Source organism: Myotis myotis, unplaced genomic scaffold (assembly GCF_014108235.1).
Source record: "Myotis myotis isolate mMyoMyo1 unplaced genomic scaffold, mMyoMyo1.p scaffold_m19_p_33, whole genome shotgun sequence".
Lineage (NCBI taxonomy): Eukaryota > Metazoa > Chordata > Mammalia > Chiroptera > Vespertilionidae > Myotis > Myotis myotis.
Window position 1 is genome coordinate 294,637 of NW_023416339.1, and position 24,530 is coordinate 319,166.

The 24,530-nt window shown below is 42.5% G+C and overlaps 1 protein-coding gene across 2 annotated transcripts; it reads left to right on the top strand.

Moving 5' to 3' along the window:
• Positions 1–6,986: 6,986 nt before the first annotated feature.
• LOC118652736 (zinc finger protein 564-like) lies at positions 6,987–23,309 on the top strand. Of its 2 annotated transcripts, XM_036302835.1 has the most exons (4): positions 6,987–7,125; positions 20,402–20,528; positions 20,734–20,794; positions 21,161–23,307. In XM_036302835.1, exons 1-4 carry the CDS (start codon positions 7,123–7,125, stop codon positions 22,104–22,106), a joined length of 1,137 nt encoding a protein of 378 aa, XP_036158728.1. In that variant the 5' UTR covers positions 6,987–7,122; the 3' UTR covers positions 22,107–23,307. The 2 variants fall into 2 exon arrangements, with proteins under 2 accessions (XP_036158728.1, XP_036158729.1); XM_036302836.1 differs by lacking the exons at positions 6,987–7,125; positions 20,734–20,794 and having other exon boundaries at positions 20,401–20,528; positions 21,161–23,309.
• The last annotated feature ends 1,221 nt before the right edge of the window (positions 23,310–24,530 follow it).

The window sequence follows — 24,530 nt, forward strand, 5'->3', positions numbered from 1 at the left end:
CATTGATTGGCTGCCTCCTGCACGCCCCCCACTGGGGATGGAGCCTGCAATCCGAGCATGTGCCCTTGGCCAGAATCAAACCCGGGACCCTTTAGTCTGCAGGCCAATTCACTGAGCCAAACCGGCTAGGGCTCCAATATCTTTCACATTCACTTTAGGTTCTTTTCAGCCATTTAACATAATTATATATATTTTTTACATTCAATATTAGTTTATAATAGTTTCAGGTATATTACATAGTGGTTAGACATTTATGTAATTTAAAAAGTGATCACCTCAGTAAGTGTACTACCCACCTGGCACCATACATAGCTATTACAATATTATTGACTCTATTTCCTATGCTGTACTTTACAGCTATGACCACTTAATAGCTACTAATTTGCATTTCTTAATTTATCCTCTTTTTTAACCAAGCCCCCCCCTAACTAGCAGCCATCAGTTTGTATTCTGTATCTATGAATCTGTTTCCACTGTTGTTTTTAAAATATATTTTTATTGATTTCAGAGAGGACAGGAGAGGGAGGGAGAATATCAATGGTGAGAGAATATCATTGATCAGCTGGCTGCCTCCTGCCTGCCCCACATTGGCGATCAAGCCTAAAACCTGGGTATGTGCCCTGACCAGGAATGGAACCATGACCTCCTGGTTCATACGTCAATGCTCAACCACTGAGCCACACCGGCTGGGCAAGTTGTTGTTCATTTATGTTGTTCTCTATATTCACATATCAGTGAAAACATGTGGCATTTGTCTTTCTCTATCTGACTTATTTCACTTAGCATAATACCTTCAGCTCCCTGGGAATTGTCACTAATGCACAGGCTGGGGCGTGGCTTAGCTGCCCTGGGGACAGCAGCCAGCAGGCATTTAAACTGCTGCAGGGAAGGCAGGGTTGGGTGGGTGGGTGTGAGGGATTAACCAAAGGACTTGTATGTAGATGTGTATAACCCAGGGACACAGACCACAGTGTGGTAAGGGCCTGGGGCAGGGGCTAGAAGTGCTCAATGGTGGGAAAAAGGGGACATCTGTAATACTTCCAACAATAAAGATTGAAAAACCCCCAAAATGCTGCAGAAAGTCACGTCACAGGATAACAGAACAAATTACCCGCAATGCAGTGTGATCACGTGTCAATCATTCCTGTGTGCTAGGGTGAGGAACTGTGCCATGGAAGGGTTACAGAATGTTACAGAATGTGCTGAGGGGAGGAAATAAGACATGAGAAATTGAATGTGCTCGAAGGGAGGGGGATGTACGAGGGAGTATTGTGTTCAAGGATTGTGTCAGGGTAACTGTGGAAGAAGGATTGTGTCAGGGTAACTGTGGAAGAAGGATTGTGTCAGGGTAACAGTGGAAGAAAAATTGTTAGATTGTCTTAGAAAAACAATGAATTATGATATGCTCCAGCCAGGTGTGACTCTGTTTACCCCCTTTGTGCTTGTGAACTCTTTATGAACTTTTAATGGAATGCTTTGTAGTTAATTTTTTTAACACTGCTTTGCTATAAAGGATCATACTACACCCTTGATCTCTGCCACATGCTCCGAATCTCCCAGAGGGGGAGATAGGCGCTGTGGTCAGCTGGCCAGCTTAATAAAAGGCTCTTAAATTTAAATTCTGAGTCAGTGGTCTATCTCGTTGAGCCAACCCATAACACCTGGAATATTGCTTACCAGCAGGGTCTCGGGTTTAAATATGTAGACTATAGTTGTAGCTATGTAATACTTAATCATGTCAGCAAAATTACTACAGTGGTTTTTCCCATCATATGGCCTATTCGCTAAAATTTGTTTAAAATAACAGTGGCCCTGACCAGTTTGGCCCCATGGATAGAGCATCGGCCTGCGGACTCAAGGGTCCCAGGTTCGATTCCGGTCAAGGGCATGTACCTTGGTTGCGGGCACATACCCAGTAGAGAGTGTGCAGGAGGCAGCTGATTGATGTTTCTCTCTCATCGATGTTTCTAACTCTCTATTCCTCTCCCTTTCTCTCTGTAAAAAATCAATAAAATATATATTTTTAAAAAATAACAGTGAATTAATAACAAAACATAACCTGTTGATTTAATTGTAAGCAAATTTTGATTGAAAGCATTTTAAAATGAACAGGGTTTTAATTTTCATATATGACATATGGACCAGAAATTTTGTCCCTTAAATCCGAAGTCCATTAAATCGCGGTCAAATAAATCTAGACTTACTGTGCACAAACTAAAACACCTGGGCCTGAGATGTCAGGAACAGTTGCACCGCCCACTATGTCAGCTCCATTCCCTCCATGTCCAGCTCTCAGCACAGCCAGGGAGACCCCAGGAAGCAGCAGGCGTTGCTGGAGGAGCAGAGGGTGGTGAGAAGCGGAGGTCCCACCCTGGGCAGCGATGCCTGTCTTCTCAGCTCTGCCCGCCAAAGCCCGCATGAGGGACAGACCTCGGTCAGTGACAGGGGCCCTGGTTCCCTCTGGCCCAGGGGAAGGGCTTGGACCACAGGCATCCCTATCAGGGCTCAGAGTCCCTCCATCCCTCCCTGAGCCCTGTTTCCTCCCCTGGGGCTCAACGGTTCCCTAGGGCAGCCTGCAGCTGCTGTTTCCTCCAGCTCAGCACCTGGCCAGCCCCTCCTCAGACGGTCCCCTCCATCACCCCCCCACCCCTGGAGGCCTGTGTGCTCCTCCCCACCCCTCCCCCCCATCTGGGTAAGTGTGGAGATATTTTAGTTCCCACAAATTGCAAGGGAGAGGGCAGTCTCCTGACATCTGGAGTGTAGTGGTCAGGGATGCTGTCCAGTATCCTTCAATGCCCAGCGTAGCCCCACCACAGAGAATTATCCCAACCCAATGTCAAGAGTGCTGAGCTGGGGAAGCCCTGCTCTAGGGCCTTAAAACCTCCAAAGTCTTGAATTTACTGTGGAACTCATTTACAATTCAGCCCTAAGTGATAAACCTGTTTTCACATAAAATCTCTATCCAGCCAAGTGAGTTCCGCAAGTCAAATGCACCAAAAAGCTTCTTGCTTCCTCTTGGCCAGAGAATCCAGTCAAGTCCACCAGGGGGGGAGGGGGTCTGCCCTCAGTACAGCCTAAATCAGTGAATACCAAACTGAAAGGTGAATGGGAGGTCTTTCTACCCAACAACTGTACTCCTCCCTGGGAAGGGCCTCAAAAGCAATCTTTGTGCCCTTTTTCTCCGGACAAAAAAGCATCTCTGGAGCTCAAGTTTGTGTTGAAACCAGCCGCCCGGTCCACTTGTCCCCAGTGATCCGTGGATTTCTGTGTGAGCAGATGAGGACCATGTGTGAACGTAGCCATAGGTGCTGGCAGTCTCCCTGGTGCAGAGAAACTGCCAATGGGCTTCCCTGTGCTCAGGCCGTAAACACACAGGGTCACTAAGACTTTCAAGTCAAAAATTAAGTCACTCGATTTGTTTATAAAATATTCGAACGTCTAAACTTTTAATTAATTTTTGCATTTGGTTGGAAACCAAGAGATGTGTTTACAATGAAAGGCACAGAGGTCATGGGTGTGGGCAAAGCTGTAGTCGAGTGAGGAATGACTACAAGGTAAAGAAATGTGTACCTTTTTTCAGTCCAAACCTCCATCTTCTAGTAATTTGCAAAAATGAGTAACACAAAGGGCAAGAGGAGAGGCACCAGCTATTTGTTCTCCAGGCCTTTTCCAAAATACGGGGTTGTTTCTTTGGCCACATACATGTGAATCTATAAGAAAGGTGATACTGTGAACATCAAGGGAATGGGCACTGTTCAAAAAGGAATGCCCCACAAATGTTACTATGGGCAAAACTGGATGAGTCTACAGTATCACCCAGCGTATGGTGGGCATGGTTGTAAACAAACAAGTTAAAGGCAAGATTCTTGCCAAGAGAATTAACGTGCCATTGAGCACATGAACATTGCGGACGGATCACGAGAATTCTCCTGTTTCCTGTTCTAAGGCTTGTGGCCAATCACAAGAATTCTTTAAAAAGATATTAGCTTGTAAGAACATGTAATAAATAACTTCAAAATGCAATGGGTATTTAATTTTAAAGCGTGCCTTTAACATTTATGTAAAATGTTTTTTTGTACTCGTTCAATAGAAACTTATCTGGCCACTGGATACAGCTAGCAATAAAACTACTGGTCCGCAATGTGTTAAGTATTCTAAGAGCCAAGTTAGCTTCCTGAAACGTGTGAAGGAAAATGATCAGAAAAAGTGGAAGCCAAAGAGAAAGATACCTGGGTTCAACTGAAGCAACAACCTGTTCCACCCGGAGAAGCACAGTTTGTGAGAATCAATGGAAAGGAGCCTGAGCTGCCGGAACCCATTCCCCATAAATCCATGGCATGATAAGTTAAAAAACAAAACAAAAACACACAAAAACCCTCCTTTGTACTGTTAAGAAAAAGAAAGAAGTGTAGCAATATATTGGGTTATATCAGTAATAGACACAATCTGCATAACAATGCCGCCACCAAAATGGCAAAAGGGAATAGAGCCTGATTAGGAGGAAACTCTGAGATGTCCTACATTAAATCAGCGTGGCTGGAAAGTGAGAAAGAAAGACAGAACTGCTAGCCTGTTAATAGCTGTAAGCCCCTCAACAAATACTAGCAGACCAGAAACTGGCAGGCTCCTGCTACAATCCTTTTCTTCTTTTTTAAAATTTATTTTTTAATCCTCACCCGAGGATATTTTCCCATTGATTTTTAGAGAGCGTGGAAGAGAGAGGGAAGGACAGAGAGAAACATTGATGTGAGAGAAACATATCGATTGGTTGCTGCCAGCACACACCCCAGCCAGAGCCCGGGCAGGAGGGAGCCTGCAACTGAGTTATGTACCCTTGACCGGAATTGAACCCGGGACCCTTTGGTCTGCAGGCCGATGCTCTATTCACTGAGCCAAACTGGCTAGGGCTCCTGCTCCAATTCTTCAGTCTGCAGGCCGATGCTCAATCCACTGAGCCAAACCGGTTAGGGCTGCTCCAATTCTTGATGATGGATTGCTGACAGCGTTAGAACCTCATTCTTGCTCTTCCCCTGGCGCCCCACATCTGTACACGGTGGTGAGAAAGCCTTAGTGTGCCCTCTTGTGGTAGCAAATGATTGAATCCTCACAAGCTCCTGCCCTTGTGTGTGAACTCTCACACTAGCTCACCCTGTAACCTCCTAAAACAGGGGTTCTCAACCTTCCTAATGCCGCGACCCTTTAATACAGTTCCTCATGTTGTGGTGACCCCCAATTTCATTGTTACAAATGGAACATAATTAAAGCATAGTGATTAATCACAAAAACAATATGTAATTATATATGTGTTTTCCGATGGTCTTAGGGGACCCCTGTGAAAGGTTGTTCAACCCCCAAAGGGGTCGTGACCCACAGGTTGAGAACCGCTGGTCTAGATCGTCCCGAGTAGCATTCTTACAATGTAATATGCAAGCCTGCACATAAAAGATCTTATCCCATTTACCAGAACTCTGGCAAAACAACTCCAATTGCAAAACAGTAGAGTAGTTCCAAGAACTATTTAGGGGTCATTGCTCTTCAGACCCCAAAATACATCGGCCAAGCTGTGCTACAATAGAAAAATCATCTCTTTCTTAGTCGTTGCCTCATAGCTGCAGGTGGACCAATTAATCAAAATACGACCCAGGCTCTCCAAGTTTCGACTGCCTGCCACCATGGAAACCAAACTTGTGAGACAGATGCTGGTGAAAGAGGAAAGAGGTTTATTCGCATGCTTGCCTCTCCAGAAGATGGGGGACTCTTATTCAAAGACTATTTTATCATCTCAGTGCAGGCAGGGTTTTTATAGGAAGGGAGAGGGAAAGTGGAGCAAAGAGATAGGAGGAGGGGCGGTGGATGTGCAGGCAGTGTCCTTGCTGGTCCTGATATGGACTGGTAATGTCAGCATGCTGGAACTGGGCAGTGCTAGCCAAATTCCTGCAGTTGGGCACTCTGTGTCAATCAAAGTCATGGTGAAGGCCATTTCTTGTACAAGCAGGAGCTGGAATTGCTGATGTCTGCAAAGGAAACAGTATGTGAGCTCCTTTGATCAGTTTGTTGGTACATTTTATTCTAATTCCATTTCATGGTTAGTCAGAGTAGCATAAAGTTTTTATTCCCTGTTACAATTAGGGATATTATGGTCATCTGTATTTCAAATATAAATTTAAGACAAATTTAATTAAACTATAATGCAAAAACTGATCTGAATGAAATTTCCTTCCAGTGTAAAAATGTACACTCAAGAATATAATGAACACACCTGACACCCTGTAGTTAGACTGAGAAGAGTCTTTGTTCCCAGGCTGGGGATGGGGAGGAGGGGTTTGAACTTCTCATCAGAGGCAAATGCTCTGTGATTCTTTCTCTTAAGGACCAATAGAGTGGGGTTGGGTGGAAAGCTCAAGGACTGAAAGGATGAAAGATTAAAATGTGCACCTGAGACCTGTATAATTTTGTTAACCAGTGTCACTCCAATAACTTCAATAAAAGGGGGGGGGGGTGGGATTTAAATAAAAAACATAAATAAGTAAATAAAAATTATGAAAAAGAAATAAAAATTAATCCAGACTCTTTTAAAGATAATGCCTGACTTTTCAGTGTCTGTGTTTCTAAACAAAGGTCACAACAGTTCTACGAGTGGCCTCACAGCCTCACTCCAAGCCCTTGACCCCCTAGAGGACTTAAGACACTTTGTTCCACTAAGACCTGGCCCGACCCTCTTGTCTGTTCTGCTCAGCCTGCAACAGGGGCCCTCGAGTTCACAAAGAGCTGGGTGACCACAACTTAGGAAGTCCCAGGCCAGGAAAAAGTTGAATTTATTTGAAAGCACTGTGTGCCCAACAGGGGAACGTGTTTCCCAGAAGCCTGTATTTGCCCCCAGCTGTCACTCAGGAACGTGGGGGCGCAGCCTTGAGAACTGTCCAATCAGGGGCGTCGCTGGGGCAGGTGGGTGGGGCAACGCACCCGGAAGTCGTGGACCTCCTAGTATCCTCAGGTGTGCTGAGGGCGTCGGTAGCTCACCTGCGAAAGTGTTTGGTGGATGTGCGGCAACCTCTGTCCCCGGGATCTGCACCGGAGGTGGCAGGCGGAGGCCGGACTCGGGGAGACCCAGGGCACCTAGAGATGGTGAGTGTGCGCGCGGGTGCGGAGACGCGGGGGGCGGGGGGACCTTGTTGGCAGCGGCGATTTCGGAACCGGACCTTTCCCGCTTCACCTGGGGAGTCTGCGGATTCCAGTCCCCTAGGGGCGCCGCTCGGACCTCGGTCCAGCTCTGGTTCGTAACGTGGGGCCTGGGGCGGCTGCCGGCCCCCCGGGCGCTGTTCCGTCGCTGCCAATGGTGACATCGGTCCAGGAATCTGTCTGGGCGGCTCTGCGCCCGCAGCACCCTTTCCCCTGGTGCAGGGACCCTGGGGAGTCATCAGGGGACAGTCGTGACTCGGTCTGCAGGGTTTGTGCGTGGAAGCACCTGTGGTCTGGGGGGGTCCCTAGTCTTTCCTCCTCCCCCAAGGGGACAGGTTTTCTCCCGAGTTTTCCAAATGTGGGGGAAGCAGGGTCTCAGATCCAGGACTCTGTGCCCCTAGCCCAGTGGTCGGCAAACTCAGAGCGAAATATCAACAGTACAACGATTGAAATTTCTTTTGAGGGCCAAATTTTTTAAACTCAAACTATATAGGCAGGTACATTGTTATTAACTTAATTAGGGTACTCCTAAGCTGGCCGTTGCTAAAAACGTCCTCAATCTGAGGTGTCGACCTCATAGAACGTATCCCCACTTCTTCTAACGCCACTTTTTCAAAATAGACTTCTGCACATGGGCCACGAAGTTTCAATCGCATTGTATGTTCCGGCCCGCACGTGGTATTTTGTGGAAGAGCCACACTCAAGGGCGCCAAAGAGCCGCATGTGGCTCGCCAGCGGCGGTTTGCCGACCACTGCCCTGGCCGGTCTCTTTCTGGGACTGGCAACAAGTCCCAAATTTCCAGTTCCCTCCTCGAATTCCGGAGCCAACTTTCTCTCCTGCATCCCCGCATCGTTATCAACTATTTGTCCTCTGTGATGCATTTCAAACAGACCCAGTATTTTTATTGTTTATTCTTTTTCCACAGAATCATTGTGCTGTTTTTTTTTTTTTTTGAGTGTGGCTATTTTATAAGAGAGGAAAGGCAAGAATAGCCACCTGGAACTTCTTTCTGTGAAATCCTGGGCCTCTCCCCCTGGATCTTTCCTTTGGGAATTCCCTTGGGTGGAGTTTGCTGTTTGGAAATTTTCCTGGGTGAGCTCTCCTGTCAGCAATCCAGGTACCCTCCCAGGATTTCTCACCTTGAAAATGACTTAAAAGACCATAAAATACTTCCAAAAGTGCAAAAAGAAATGGGTGAATTTTAGAAAAAAAAATTCTGTGATTACATTTTATTTTTGTATCTTTCACTCTTTCTTCGGCTGAGCATGTGCAGTGAATGTGTGAGGTCTGGTTTTTACTTTTGTGGGTTTTCCAATCAAATTTCGTGGTTTAGACTTGCAGAGCAGATATGTTCAAATATGATTAATTACTTACAAACCAGTTTCTTTTTCTAGAAATATAAGTAACTGACATCTTTTTCTGAAAGGAATAGACATTGGGTTTTTTTAGTTGAACTAGGAAAAGACCCTTACAATTTTCTTCTGTTCTTTCCATATAAATGCTGTATTTAAGTGATTTTGCTGGATCATTCAAACTCTGGGTTTGTGTCATTTAGGAACCTTTACACTGAGAGAAGTTACAGCCCTGGAAAGCGGGGATGGGTGCGTATAATGGAGTTGGGAGTGGGGCTACCCTTTCTGAGGTGTGCTTGTGGTCTCTAAGGCCTGGCCATTTTTAGATTTTACGTATGAGCTTTCCATTCACAGTGCAGTTGACTTCAAGTCTAATTTACGCATATTGAGAAAGTCTATGTAGAAGTTGGGGTTCCAACTTCTATACCAGTGATGGCGAACCTTTTGAGCTCGGCGTGTCAGCATTTTGAAAAATCCTAACTTAACTCTGGTGCCGTGTCACATATAGAAATTTTTTGATATTTGCAACCATAGTAAAACAAAGACTTATATTTTTGATATTTATTTTATATATTTAAATTCCATTTAACAAAGAAAAATCAACCAAAAAAATGAGTTCGCATGTCACCTCTGACACATGTGTCATAGGTTCGCCATCCCTGGTCTAGACAGAGGGTTTATGAATCGGGGGTGCATTTGGTCAGAACTTAAACTGAATTTGGCTGAGAGTTTCCTCAGTGTGAGAATGGAAGCCTGGGGAGGAAGTGCCTCCATGCTTACAGGAGAGGGAAGAGGATATGTGGAGCTCCCAGAGTTCAATTCTGGGTCTGCTCAAGTGTCCCTCCCATCCATGCTTAGGGCCTGACCCACTCCAGGGGTCCTGTCTCAGTCAGAGGTGTCTAGACCCCATGTTTGTTTGCAGTTATTTTCACCTTACTGAATGTGGGTTTCCTTTTGAATTGTCTTGATTCCATAATTTGTTTTTTCTCTTGTTGGATTTTTCTCTCAAATGAATATTGCAGCCCTTTGCCTCTAGTTTCCATTAACACTTGGGATTTTAATATTTAAGTTGATTGAGAGATACCATGTAATGCAAGGTAATTGTGGAACCAAGTTGAATTTTGTCTCCACTCAGGCCAGAGAACCTAAAGATGTCAGATGAATGATTTTAAGTTCTCAGGTGCTTTTTACAAATTTAGGTCAGTTTCGTATGTGCCTTTCCCTAAAGTACTTTGACATGTAAAAGGCTATACTATTCCTAAGGCAAGTTAACTGCTGTTTTAATAGATGTGAAGGAAAAAGAAAATAATTTCAATTTTCATAGATTTGAGAAACACATCAAAGTATGTGTAAGCCTATGTAAATACTTGAAACTTATAGTACATTTCAGAGCTTAATTGCAACCCCCTAATGTATTATATTGACTCATTTCTTTCATATATCCTTATTATGAAACTAGAGGCCCAGTGAACGAAGTGGGGGTGGGGGGTGGGGGCGTCCCTCAGCCCGACCTGTGCCCTCTTGCAGTCCAATACCCCTTAGGGGATGTCTGCCTGCTGGCTTAGGCCTGGCAGGGAGCAGGCCTAAGCCTGCAGGCGGACATCCCTCTCGCAGTCCGGGAACCCTCACTACTTATTGCCCACCTGCTTGCTGCTCCTTCCACTGGGCTCACTGCTCCTTAGAGCTGCTCCAGAGGTGGGAGAAGCTCCTGCCACCACCAATGCACTTGCCAGCCGTGAGCCTGGCTTCTGGCTGAGCGGTGCTCCCCCTGTGAGAGCACATTGACCATCAGGGAGCAGCTCCTGCATTGAGTGTCTGCCCCCTGGTGGTCAGTGTGCATCATAGCGACCGGTCGTTCTGGTTGTTCTGCTATAACGGTCACTTAGGCTTTTATTATATAGATATAGATATAGAGAAAACTGTCATGTATTTTGTCCTTTTAGTTGGAAAGGGATTTATAAATTTTTATGTTCTGCATTCTTATGTAATTTAGTGTTTAAATCTTGGAGTGGTTTGTTATATTGAAAATATTAAGTTAAATTTAAAAAGCAGTGTTTTGTTAATAATAATAATTGATCACAGGTAAATGTGGTATGTATAAATTTCTCTATTTAAAATAAATGATGCATAGGAAGGTGGAAAAATTTTAAGTTAGTGCTAACAGGTAGTTATCAGGGATGAATTGTAATGAGTCTGTCTTCATCTTTTCTTAGTTTTTGATATACTAGTACATCAGTTTTTTATGTTTTAAAAATATATTTTATTGACTTTTTGCAGAGAGGAAGGGAGAGGGATAGAGAGTTAGAAACATCGATGAGGGAGAAACATCGATCAGCTGCCTCCTGCACACCCCCCACTGGGTATGTGCCCACAACCAAGGTACATGCCCTTGACCGGAATCGAACCTGGGACCCTTGAGTCCGCAGCCAATGCTCTATCCATTGAGTCAAACCGGTTAGGGCAGTTTTTTAAAGCTGTTTTAGGTTTACTGAAAAATTGATCAGAGTACAGAGAGTTCCCACGTCAGCCCTGTGCAACCATAGAGTTTGCACTATCTTTCCCTTGTTGAAATACTGTGGTACAGTTGTTATAATGGCTTAACCAATATTCATGCATTAAAATGCATAGTTTACATTACCATTGGCTCTTGTTGTTATGGGATCTATGGTTTTGAGCAAATGTAAAATAATGTGTATTCATAATTTTTATATCATATACTCTAGTTTTATTTACCAGAAATCTTCTGTGTTCCACCTATTCGATAATTTCTCCCTCCAACCCCTAAATCCTTTAAACTCAGAGGCCTTTTTATTGGCTCATGTTTTTGTGTGTGTGTCCCTGATTGTCATATACTTAGAATTATACAGTGTGTAGCCTTGTGAGATTGGCTTTTTTCACTTAGCAAAGTACTTTTGAGTTTTTCCGTGTGTTTTCATGGCTTAATACCCCATTTCATTGCATGGACTTACCAGTTGTCTGTCTGTCTCTTGAAGGACATCTTGTTGAACTCTAACTTCTGCCAATCATGAACAAAATGTCTACAAATATGTACAGGTTTTTGTATGAATATTAGGTTTCAATTAGGTCACAAGGAGTGTGATTGCTGGATCTTACTAATCGTAGTACAAGTATATTTTGCATTAAAAGAAAGTTCCTGTCTTCACTGTAGACATGTCCAATTCCATTCCCACCAGCAATGAATTAGGATTATTTCCAGCTTTACATCTCCACCAGTATATGGCGTTCGAGTATTTAGAATTTGAGCCATTTAATAAGAGTGTAGTGAGTGACACCACATTGTTGATTTATTTGTACCTAGATTTTCTTGTGTTATCTTGTAGAAGTTTATTACCTTTGCATTTTACATATAGATCTGTGATGTGTTTTGCATGAATTTTTGTTAAAGGTGTAAGGCCCGTTTCTACATTCATTTTCTGTATGTGCATTTATATGTAGATACTCATGATTTCCAGCATTATTTGTTAAAATACTTTTTTCTCCATTGAATTGTCTTGCCTGTTTTGTCAAAGATCAGGTGAGTATATTTGTGTGGGTTACTCTTTTATTAATTCCAGGAGTTCTCTCTGTTGTTGTTGGCTCTTTCTGGTGTTTCACATAGACAATCATGTCATAAGGAAGAAATGTGATTAATTTAGCTATAGGTTTTGAATATGTTCTATCTCAAAAAGTGGAAGTTTCCTTCTGTTGCTAGTTGGTTATCATAAGCAAATATTCAATTTTATCAAATCCTTTAAAAATATATATTTTTATTGACTTCGGAAAGGGTGAGGAAGAGAGAGATAGAAACATCAATGATGAGAATCATTGATCAACTGTTTCCTGCATGCCCCCCAATGGGGGTGGAGCATGTGCACATAACTGGAATCAAACCCAGGACCCTCAGTCTGCAGGCCGACGCTCTATCCACTGAGCCAAACCAGCTAGGGCTCAAATCCTTTTTAAAAAAAGTTTTTAGTTTCCCCTTCTTTACTTTCTGACATTAATAATTTCTGTCTTCCCACTTTTCTTAGTTATCTTAGTCTACATGTTTATCAATTTTACTAATCTCATCAAAGAAGCAGCTTTACATTTTTTTCTCCATTGATTTTTCACATATTCTTTTATTCTGCTTACATTGGGTCTAATTAGCTCATTTTTTTTTATTGTTTGCTGAAGTAGATGCTTACAGTATTGGTTACAGATCTTTCAGTTTTTTTAAAAAAATATATTTTATTGATTTTTTACAGAGAGGAAGGGAGAGGGATAGAGAGTTAGAAACATTGATCAGCTGCCTCTTGCACACCCACCACTGCGGATATGCCTGCAACCAAGGTACATGCCCTTGACTGGAATCGAACCTGGGACCTTTCAATCCGCAGGCCGAGTTAGAAACATCGATGAGGGAGAAACATCGATCAGCTGCCTCCTGCACACCCCCCACTGGGTATGTGCCCACAACCAAGGTACATGCCCTTGACCGGAATCGAACCTGGGACCCTTGAGTCCGCAGCCAATGCTCTATCCATTGAGTCAAACCGGTTAGGGCAGTTTTTTAAAGCTGTTTTAGGTTTACTGAAAAATTGATCAGAGTACAGAGAGTTCCCACGTCAGCCCTGTGCAACCATAGAGTTTGCACTATCTTTCCCTTGTTGAAATACTGTGGTATTTGGCTCTATCCACTGAGCCAAACCGGTTAGGGCGATCTTTCAGTTTTTAATATATTTGTTCAATTGCATAAATTTCACTGTAAGCACCACTTTTGCTGTATCTCACAAAACTGTATAGGTTGTGTTTTTATTTTACTTAGTTAAAAATAATTTTTAATTGCCTGGCCGGTGTGGCTCCGTTGGAGCATCATCCATACACCAAAAGGCAGCAGGTTAGATTCCCGGTCAGTACACACACCCAGGTTTTGGGTTTGATCTCCAGTTGGGGTGTGTGCTGGAGGAACCAATTAATGCCCCCCCCCCCCAAAAAAAATCTTTATTGTTGAGAGTATTAAGGATGTCCCCCTTTTTTCTCCCGCATTGCCCCCTCTACCAGGTTCCCACCTGCCCCTTCACCACCCTACTGCCTGTGTCCAAAGACACAGTAAGATCTTTGTTTAATCTCTTCTCAGCCCCCTCCCCTTCCCTCTGAGATTCATCAGTCTGTTCCATGCTTCCATGCCTCCGATTCTATTTTATTCAACAGTTTATTTTGTTCATTAGATTTCTTGTTCATTTATTTGGATTTTTAGATTTGTTGATAGATACGTATTTGTTGCCATTTTATTGTTCATATTTTTATCTCTTCTTCCTCTTCCTCTTCCTCCTCTTCTTCCTCTTCTTCAAGAATACCCTTCAACATTTCATGTAATACTGGTTTGGTGCTGATGAACTCCTTTAGCTTTTTCTTGTTTGTAAAGCTATTTATCTGACCCTGAACTCTAAATGAGAGCTTTGCTGGGTCGAGTAATCTTGGTTGTAGGTCCTTACTATTCACCTCTTTGAATATTTCTTGCTCCTTCCTTCTGGCCTGCAAGTTTCTGTTGAGAAATCAGCTGACAGTCTTGTGGGCACTCTCTTGTAGGTAACTAACTGCTTTTCTCTTGCTGCTTTTAAGATTCTTTCTTTGTCTTAACCCTTGATATTTTAATTATGGTGTGTCTTGGTATCAGCCTCTTTGGGTTCCTCTTGTTTGGAACTCTGCAGTTTCTGGACTTGTAAGTCTATTTCTTTCACAGGTAGGGGAAGTGTTCTGTCATTATTTCTTCAGATACGTTTTTAATATCTTGCACTCTCTCTTCTTCTGGCGCCCCATAATGCAAATGTTGGTATGCTTGAAGTTGTCCCAGAAGCTCCTTACACTATCTTCATATTTTTCGATTCTTTTTTTTCCCTCTCTTCTGATTGGGTGTTTTTTGCTTCCTCATACTCCAAATTGTTGATTTGATTCTTGGAATCCTCTACTGTTGAATCTATGTAAATTATTATTTATTTCAGTTAGTGTATGCTTAATTTCTGACTGGTCATTTTTTATGTCTTTGGCATTCTCACTAAGATGCTTGAAAGTCTCATGAAGATCCGTGAGTAACCTTATAACCATGGTTTTGAACTCTGTATCCAGTAGTTTGCTTGCTTCCATTTCTTTCATTTGTGACATATTTCTTTGTCTCCAAATTTTGGCTGCATCTCTTTCTTTCTGTGTATTAGGTAGAACTGCTATGTCTCCTAGGAATTGGTAGAGTGGCCTTGTATATTAGGTGTCCTTTAGGACCCAGTGGCTCAGCCACCCCACTCACCTGAGCTGAACACTCTAGGTGTACCCCTGTGTGGGCTGTGTGCATAGTCTTGTAGTTGAGCCTTCATTGCTGTTGGCGTCACTGGGAGGAGTTGACTTCCAGGCCAATTGGCTGTGAGGACCAGCTGCAACTACAGTGGGAGGAAACACCTCTTTGGAGCAGGACTTGCTTCGTTGGGGTTTTGGTGCTTATTGAGTTTGCCTCTTGAGTAGGTTGCTTGTGCATGTGTAGAGTTGTAATCTGCTATGGTTTGAAGCTGTCCACCAGGTGCACTGCCTCTAGGACCTCCAGGGAAGTGCAAAGTCAGCCACCACCTGGGGCCACCTGGCAGGAGATACAGTGGGATCTGTAGACGGCTGCTATTTGCTATTTGTACTGGGCTTGGAGGTGTCCAGACGAGGCCCAGCTGTGAAGCAAGGCAGGCTGGTGCTAGTGCTTGGTCTTGTGCCTTTTATTAATAGGTTTGGGGCATGCTGTCACCAGCTGCATCTTGTTTGAGAGATTTAGTAATGTCTGAAGCCTGAGGCAGGACAGGCCATTCATATGGAACAGGTGCTGCAAACAGCTTGGGTGGATCTGCAAGTTGGATGGGGTGGGGTCTCAAGGAATCCCCAGGGTGGAGCAAACAGTGTTCTCCATGCTGATGGAGACTCAAATATGGCTGCCAGTCAGCCCTGCGACAGGGGAAGTTCCAGCACAGGAACAATGATCCTTGCAATCACTCCTGTCTGGGATAAAGCTGCCCTCCGGCCAGACAATCTAGTTTCTCCACGTATGTATCTGGGTCCCCCAAAGCCACCTGGTGCTGGGAGTCTGAGTAATAAGTTTATGTGCTAGCACTTTAAATGGAACACCTGGGTCTCCAGCAGCCTCTGTGTCACTCAGCCACAATGCCGGCTGGTTTTTACAGTTCATAGTTACAAGGACTTCTCTTCAGTTCTGGAACCCTGGGCTGGGGGTCTGGTGTGGGGCTGGGACCCCTTGCTCCTCACGGGTGGCCTCTGCAGAGACTATCTCCCTCCTGATTATAAACAACAGCACACCAGCTGGTTCTGCGCCTCCACCCCCCTACCAGTCTCAATGTGTTTTCTTCTTCACTTCTCTAGTTGTAGGATTTCCACTCAGCCAGCTTTTAGGTGGTTCTGAATGATGATTGTTCTGTATTTATTTATAATTTTGATGTGGTTGTTGGAGGCTGTGAGTATAGATGTTTACCTATGCCCCAATTGATGTTTTTTTTTTTTTTGTCTTTTTAACCATTTTTTTTAAAATTTATTTTGTTTATTGATTAAGGTATTACATTAATGTTTATTACATTAAGGTATTACATTACCCCCTCAATGCCCCCCATTCCCCACCCAATTGATGTTTCTCTCTCTCTCTCTCTTTACCTCCTTCTGTCCCTCCCTTCCTTTCTCTAAAATAAAATTTTAAAAATTTAATTAAAATTAAAAATAATTTTAAATTTTCTTGACTTCTCTTTTGATCTTGTTTATTATTTAGAAGTTTGTTGTAGAATCTCCGTGTATTGGGGATTTTCTAACTATCTTCCTATTATAGATTTCTACCCTAATTACTGTGTGGTCTAAGCATATTTTGTATGATTTTAGTTCTTTGAAATGTTTAAGGTATGCTCTGTGTCTCAGGATGTGTTCTGTCTTGGTGAATGTGTATTCTGTTGTTGCATGAAGTATTCCATAGGTTAAAACTAAATCCAGTTATTTCATAGTGCTGCTGTGTTCCACTCTGTCCTTCCTGATTTTCTCCCTACTGGAATTTATAATTAACTAGAAGTCTGGTGCATGGAATTTGGGCATGGGGAGGGGGTCCCTCAGCCCGGCCTGAACCCTCTCCAATCCGGGACCCCTCGGGGGATGTCCGACCGCCTCTCGCAATCCGGGACCGCTGGCTCCTAACTGCTTGCCTGCCTGCCTAATCACCCCTAACCCCTCTGCCTGCCTGATTGCCCCTAACTGCTCCCCTACTGGACTGATCACCCCTAACTGCTCCCCTGCTGGCCTGATTGCCCCTAACCACCTCTGCCTCGTCCTACATCCAGGACCCAGGATTCCCTCCTGCGGCCAGTCGCAGGCATCTGGGGCCTGGGTTTCCCTCCCTCTGGCTTGGCTGCAGGCACCCAGGACCTGGGCCGACTTTGCCCAGACCAGCCGCAGCTGCAGGGGACTGCGGGGCGGGCAGCTTGTCCCTCTCCCAGGCCACAGGTGCAGACACAGCTGCTGGTGCTTGGGACCACGGGGAGGGCGGCTTGTCCCTCTCCTGGGCTGCAGGTGCAGATGCAGCCTCTGGCACTTGGGACCACGGGGAGGGTGGCTTGTCCCTCTCCTGGGCTGCAGCCGCAGGCACTGGCGCCCGGGACCACAGGGCAGGTGGCTTGTCCCTCTCCTGGGGCCGCAGGTGCAGATGCAGCCTCTGGCACTTGGGACCATGGGGTGGGCGGCTTGTCCCTCTCCCGGGCTGCAGGCGAAGGTGCAGCTGCTGGCACCCAGGCGGGGCGGGCGGCTTGTCCCTCTCTGGGGTCGCAGCCTGGCTGGTCCCCATTCCTCTCTCACGAGCTCATTTGTGCCTGGCTGGTCCCCATTCCTCTCTCTCCAGTGTTGAGTGTCTGAGCCATTAAGGCATGATGGTGTGATGACAATTTGCATATTAGCTCTTTATTATATAGGATGATAAGGGGTTGTTGAATGCTCCAGCCACAGTTGTGGACTCATGTATTTCTCCACATTCTATCAGCTCCTACCTTATGTATGTAGTTTGACTTGTTATTCATAGAAACCTAAAAGATTGCTATGCCTTCTTGGAGACATTATGTAATGTTCCTCTTTACCATGCTGTTGCAAATGGTAAGAATTCCTTCTTTTTAACAGCAGCATAGTATTCCATTGTGTAGATGTACCACCGTTTTCTAACCCATTCGTCTGTTGATGGGCACTTAGACTGTTTCCAAATCTTAACTATGGTAAATTGTGCTGCTATGAACATAGGGATGCATATATCCTTTCTGATTGGTGTTTCTGGTTTCTTGGGATATATTCCTAGAAGTGGGATCACTGGGTCAAATGGGAGATACATTTTTAACTTTTTGAGGAAACTCCATACTGTCTTCCATAGTGGCTGCACCAGTCTGCATTCCCACCAGCAGTGCACGAGTGTTCCCTTTTCTCCAAATCCTCTCCAGCACTTGTCGTTTGTTGATTTGTTGATGATAGCCATTCTGACAGGTGTGAGTGGTACCTCATTGTTGTTTTGATTTGCATTTCTCGGATGATTAGTGACTTTGAGCATGTTTTCATATGTCTCTTGGCTTTCTGATGTTCTCTTTTGAAAAGTGTCTATTTAGGTCCTTTGCCCATTTTTTGATTGGATTGTTTATCTTCCTTTTGTTAAGTTATATGAGTTCCCTAGAAATGTTGGAGATTAAACCCTTATCGGTTATAACATTGGCAAATATGTTCTCCCATGCAGTTTGCTTTCTTGTTGTTTTGTTGATGGTTTCTTTTGCTGTGCAGAAGCTATTTATTTTGATGTAGTCCAGTGGTTCTCAACCTTCCTATTGCCACGACCCTTTAATACAGTTCCTCATGTTGTGGTGACCCCCAATTTCATTGTTACAAATTGAACATAATTAAAGCATAGTGATTAATCACAAAAACAATATGTAATTATTTATGTGTTTTCTGATGGTCTTAGGTGACCCCTGTGAAAGGGTCATTCGACCCCCAAAGGGGTCGCGACCCACAGGTTGAGAACAGCTGATGTAGTCCCATTTGTTTATTTTCTCTTTAGTTTCCAATGCCCTGGGAGCTGTATCGGTGAAGAAATTGCTTCAGCATATGTCTGAGATTTTGTTGCCTTTGGATTCCTCTAGTATTTTTATGGTTTCCCGCATTTTTGGTATTTTTCATGTTTTGTGATTTAGAGCTTTCTGGATCTACAGTGTGTCATCTATCATTAATTTTAGAAAAGTTTGGTGATTATTACTTCAGTTGGTTTTTTTTCCCCAGTCTTTCCTTTCTTTAGGTATTTTAATCCTCATGTTGAGGAAGGTTGTTTTAATTTTTATGGATATTGTGTTCTGTCATTTTTGTTTTCTATTGTCTTTGCATTAGACTCCTGTGAAATGGATTTTTTTAGTTCAGGCCTTGTTAAGAACAGAATATTTGGGGCATATTTCAAGATACCATCTATTCTCTTTCCTGACACTGGAGATACCATTTTCCCTGTAACCTCACAGGTCTGCTGAGTCTGAGAAGAGTCGTTTATTTCATGTGTTGTTGTTTTTTTCTTTTTGATGAGATTGAGACTGGCATCTCTGAAGTTCCGTAAGTGTCACACCAGAAGGTGGTAGAGCAGCCTCTAGAGCAGTGGTTCTCAACCTGTGGGTCGCGACCCCTTTGGGGGTCGAATGACCCTTTCACAGGGGTCACCTAAGACCATCAGAAAACACATAAATAATTACATATTGTTTTTGTGATTAATCACTATGCTTTAATTATGTTCAATTTGTAACAATGAAATTGGGGGTCACCACAACATGAGGAACTGTATTAAAGGGTCGCGGCATTAGGAAGGTTGAGAACCACTGCTCTAGAGTGACTTGTCAGGAAGATTTTCCTCCTGAAATTGGAGAATAGAAATCATGTGTTCTTTTAGAAGGAAGTAGTGTTGAATCTTTGATGTGTTCTGTAATCATGGCCAAATTCACCATCAGACCATATGGACCTCAATGAACTCCCTTGAATCTGCAGCTCTGAACCTGTTCTTCAAGGGCAGTGAGGCCCAGGGTGCCCTGTTAGGGTTTGACTGGGAAGAGCTCGCCCGGCCAATTAAAATTTGGTTGGAAGCAACCCTGAGCACACATGTACAGAGATTTATGAAGTAACTTGTTAGGCCTTCTTCTTGTGTCTGACCTTTAAGTTCCAAATAACTCTCCAGCCCCATTAAACTGAATAGAGAGAAGGAAGCACTGAGTCTGTGATAAATACTACACAAGTTACAACAGTGCTTCTTCACAAGCATATTTACACTGAGCCAGCTGCCCCTGATTAGGGTAAAGGACTGGAGAGCGACATGGTCAGCTTGCTTTGTTGGAAGTAATTTTCACAGGCCTCCTGGACTCTCATGTTTGGTGATGGGAACAGGAGGAAAAGCTTTCAATTTTTCACTATGTTTTATTAATTAAAACTCCATGCAGAGTTAACCCTCTGCTTTGTGGATTGCTGTGAATAGTGGGTAATAATGAAACAGATAAAATAATTATTTTTGCAAATTTTAATTCTTAAAATGATAATATATATTTCATCTGTATAGCATTCCTGTTATTACCCAACATGGTCAAGACCCTGTTGTTATAGAAAAATAAGATGCATTGTAACTACAGTAAGAATGTGTAAGTAATTTCCAGGTGTTCAAGGTGGTATGAACAGAGAATACATTTCTGATGATCAAGTCATAGGTGAGATGTTTGTAGATGAGAGAATCATACGTTGCCTTCCTATGAATGGGATCTAGATGTCCAGTGCTGTCAGTTTCACATATCCTACTCTACCTGTATTTGGGGTGTTTTAGGACTCAGTGGCCTTTGAGGATGTGGCTGTGAAGTTCACTCTGGAGGAGTGGGCCTTACTGGATCCTTCACAGAAGACACTCTACAGAGATGTGATGAGGGAAACCTTCAGGAACCTGGCCTCCATAGGTAAGAATGATGAAATTCCTTCATTTGTCAATTAGAGAACAAGTGTTTCTTGCTCACCAGTATTGTTCTAGGATCTGTAATGTAGAGATGGATGATGGTGGTAAATAATCTAGGCATGAGCACAGCTCATCATGGATCTAGAATGTAATAATTTTTAAAAATCATTTTAGTTCTTTGGAAACATTTTTCTGGGTCTGCATTTTAGGTAAAAGATGGGAAGAACATGACATTGAAGATCAGTACAAAAACCAGAGGAGAAAATTAAGGTGAGACACACTCATGATAGAAAGCAGTGTCTTATGGGAGAATTCTAGTGTGTTATGAAATTTTAAAAATAGCAAACAAAACAAATAAACCCTGCTTCATATGTATTTCTTCTTAGAAAAAATTTTAAAAATACTCTCTTCAATGTAATATACATGCTCAGTATTTTCAAAATATTCACTTAAAAACAGTATTAATAAATTCTATATATGAATATCACAGTTTGATGATTGCAGGGGTGAAGTTTTCTTGGAGAGTATTACATAATTTATTTTCAGATAAGGCAGAATACCTATGCTTTACCTATAAATCATAATAAATATCGTGAGTAAAGAAATTATTAATAATGTGCTTCTCATTTTTTACAGAAATCCAATGGTAGAGAAACTCTCTGAAAGTAAAGAGGTTAGTCAATATGGAGAAAACTTCAGCCTTATTTCAAATCTCAGTCTGAACAAAAAAACCACTAGAGTGAAACAACACGAATGCAGAGTATGTGGAAAAGTCTTTGTATTTCAGTCATTGCTTAGTAAGCACTACAGATGTCACACTGGACAAAAAACATATGAATTTCAAAAAGATGCAAAGAAGCCATATAAATGTAAAGAATGTGATAAAGCCTTTAGTTACCTAAACTGGTTGGAAAAACATGAAAGAACCCACAAGGGAGGAAATCCTTATGAATGTAAAATATGTGGTAAAGTCTTCAGGTCTTCCAGAAATGTTAAAGTACACAGAATAACTCACACTGGAGAGAAGCCCTACGAATGTAAAATATGCAGTGTAGCATTTAGTTATCGCAGTAATCTTCGAAGACATGGAAGAACTCACACTGGAGAGAAACCTTATGAATGTAAGATATGTGCTAAAGTCTACAGAGACCACTGGTCTTTTCAAATACATGAAAGAGTTCATACTGGAGAGAAGCCCTATGAATGTAAGAAATGTGGTAAAGCCTACATATCTTACAGGTCCTTAAAGAGACACAAAAGTTCTCACACTGCAGAGAAATCGCATAAATGTAAAATTTGTAGCACAGCATTTTGGTATCCGAGTGAACTTCGAAGACATGAAAGAAGTCACACTGGAGAGAAACCCTATGAATGTAAAATATGTAGCATAGCATTTAGGTATCTCGGTGATCTTCGAATACATGGAAGAACTCACACCGGAGAGAAACCCTATAAATGTAAAATATGTAGCAAAGCATTCACTTATTCCAGTTCACTTCCAAAACATAAAAAAGTACATGCTGGAGAGAAACTCTATGAATGTAAAAATGCAGTAAAGCCGACAAGCATCACCGTTCCTTAAAAGCCCAGGAAAGTGCTCGCCCTGGAGAGAAACCCTATGAATGTAAACAGTGTGGCAAAGTCTATAGATAGCGCTGTTCCCAAAAATCTCATGGAAGCATTCAACCACAGGGAAGCCCATAAATGGAAAATACGTAGTGAAGCATTGAGGTGTCTCAGTTATATCCGAAGACAGGAGACAACTCTCCCTGGAAAGAAATGCTTTGAATATAAAGAGTGTGGCATAGCCTACAGATATCAAAGTTTCTTATCCAGACGCAAAAGGACTCGTACTGGAGAGAAACCCTGTGAATATATGCGATCTGATAAAGCCCACATAGATCCCAGTTCCTTACAAAGACACCAAAGAGCTCATACTGGGGAGAGACCCTGTGAATGAAAACAGCGTGGAAAAGTCTACAGAGATCCCAGTTTGTTACAAAGACCTGAAAGAGCTCATACTAGAGGGAAACCCTGTGAATATAAGGAAGGTAGAAAGCCTTTATTGAGATCACACAACCTTTTGAAGACACATGACAGTGCACACTGAAGAAAAATTATAGAAATGTGCAGAATTTGGGAAACGCTTCAGTTATAATAGATTCTATCAAAAGCATGAAAGGACTCACTAGATTAATATTCTTGAATGTATACAGTATGGGAAAGACTTGAATTGGTCCACATTCTTACATGTGAAAACTCCCATACAAAAATAAACATGTTAACATGAGACAGCTTGATACAAATTAATCCTATATAATAAAGAGCTAATATGGAAATGGTTGTCACGCCATCATGCTGGGGGAATCTGAGGCTGCGCCCCCTGCCTGGTGGGGCTTGATGGACCTGAGGCTGTGCCCCTCAGCCCAGTGCTGGGCCAGAGGACCTGAGGCTGTGCCCCCCGCCTGGCTGGGCTTGACAGGGGTGGGGCCATCCAGGTTTGGGTCTCGTGCAATTTCAGGGTGTGTGCGGGTGGGCAGGGACTTGACTCTGGGTCCTGCGGTGCGCTCCAGACTCTGACAGGAGGGAGATTTTCATATACATTTTACTAATTTTCTTTCATCTCTTACACTTGTATTATAGAGAAAGGGCAAATAGCAATATTAAAATATTTTCTCTAATTAATTTCCTTTTAATGTACATGGATTTCGTGCACTGGGCCACTAGTTTATGTATAATGTGCCAGAAAACTTTCAACATAAGTTATAAATAATGGTGCAAATATATTATGTTTATTGAACCTCTTTTTATAGTGCGTCATTAGACTGTGGATTTCTACTAATTACTTTCAGAAATGTATCACATGAGATAATGAGTTTTTTTTAAAACAATAATACATAAGATTGAATGATATAATGTTTTTAAAAAATATCTTAATTTAAACTTTTAAATAAAAAATATTTTTTAGGAGTGGTAAGCACACAATTCAATATGTAGATAATATATATAGAATAGTGTACCCGAAACCTATATAATTTTGTTAACCACTCTCATCCCAATAAATTCAATTTTAAAAAAGCTGTGGTACATTTATACAATGGAATATTACTCAGCCATATAAAGAAGGCAATCTTATTCTTTGTGACAGCATGGATGGACCTTGAGAGTATTATAAGTGAAATAAGCCAGTCAGAGAAAGACAATATATGATTTCACTTATATGTGGAATCTAATGAACAATATAAACTAACAAAGTGGATGGAGACAGACTCATGGGTATAGAGAGCACAGTGATGGGTGTTGGAGACAAAGTTGTTGAGGGCTGGGTGAGAAGGGTGTAGGGAGTAAGCAAAGAAAAAAAAGACTCATGAACACAGAAAACAGTATGGTGATTGCCAGAAGGAAGGGGGCTGGAGGAGGTAGAAGAGGGTAAATGAGGGATAAATGGTGATAGAAGGAGACTTGACTTGCAGTGGTAAACACAAAATACAATATACAGATGATATATTGTAGAAATGTGTATTTCAAAGCTGTATAATTTTATTAATGTCCCCCAGTAAATTTGATAATTCTTTTTTTAGAGCATTGGCTATTTATTTATTTATTTCAATCCACATCTGAGAATGTTTTTATTGATTTTTAGAGACAGAAAGGGAGATAGATAGATAGAAACATCAATGTGAGAAACACCAATTGGTTGCCTCCCATATGCAACCTGATAGGGGATCAAACCCGCAACCTAGGTATGTGCTCTGACCAGGAATGAAACCTGCATATTTTTGGTGTACAGTACAATGCTCTAGCCAACCTAGCCACCGGCCAAGGCTAAATAAATATATTTTAAAAATATTTTCTCTTGATTTTGAAGTCTGTTAGATCCATGGGTGAATTGAAGTGTATTTTTTTTAGATATAGTTAGGTTAAATTTATTTAAAATGTTTTATTTGTTCTATGTTGAGGGCCCATTGAAAAGGACAGTTTGGTATTTGGATTTTCCTAGTGGCCA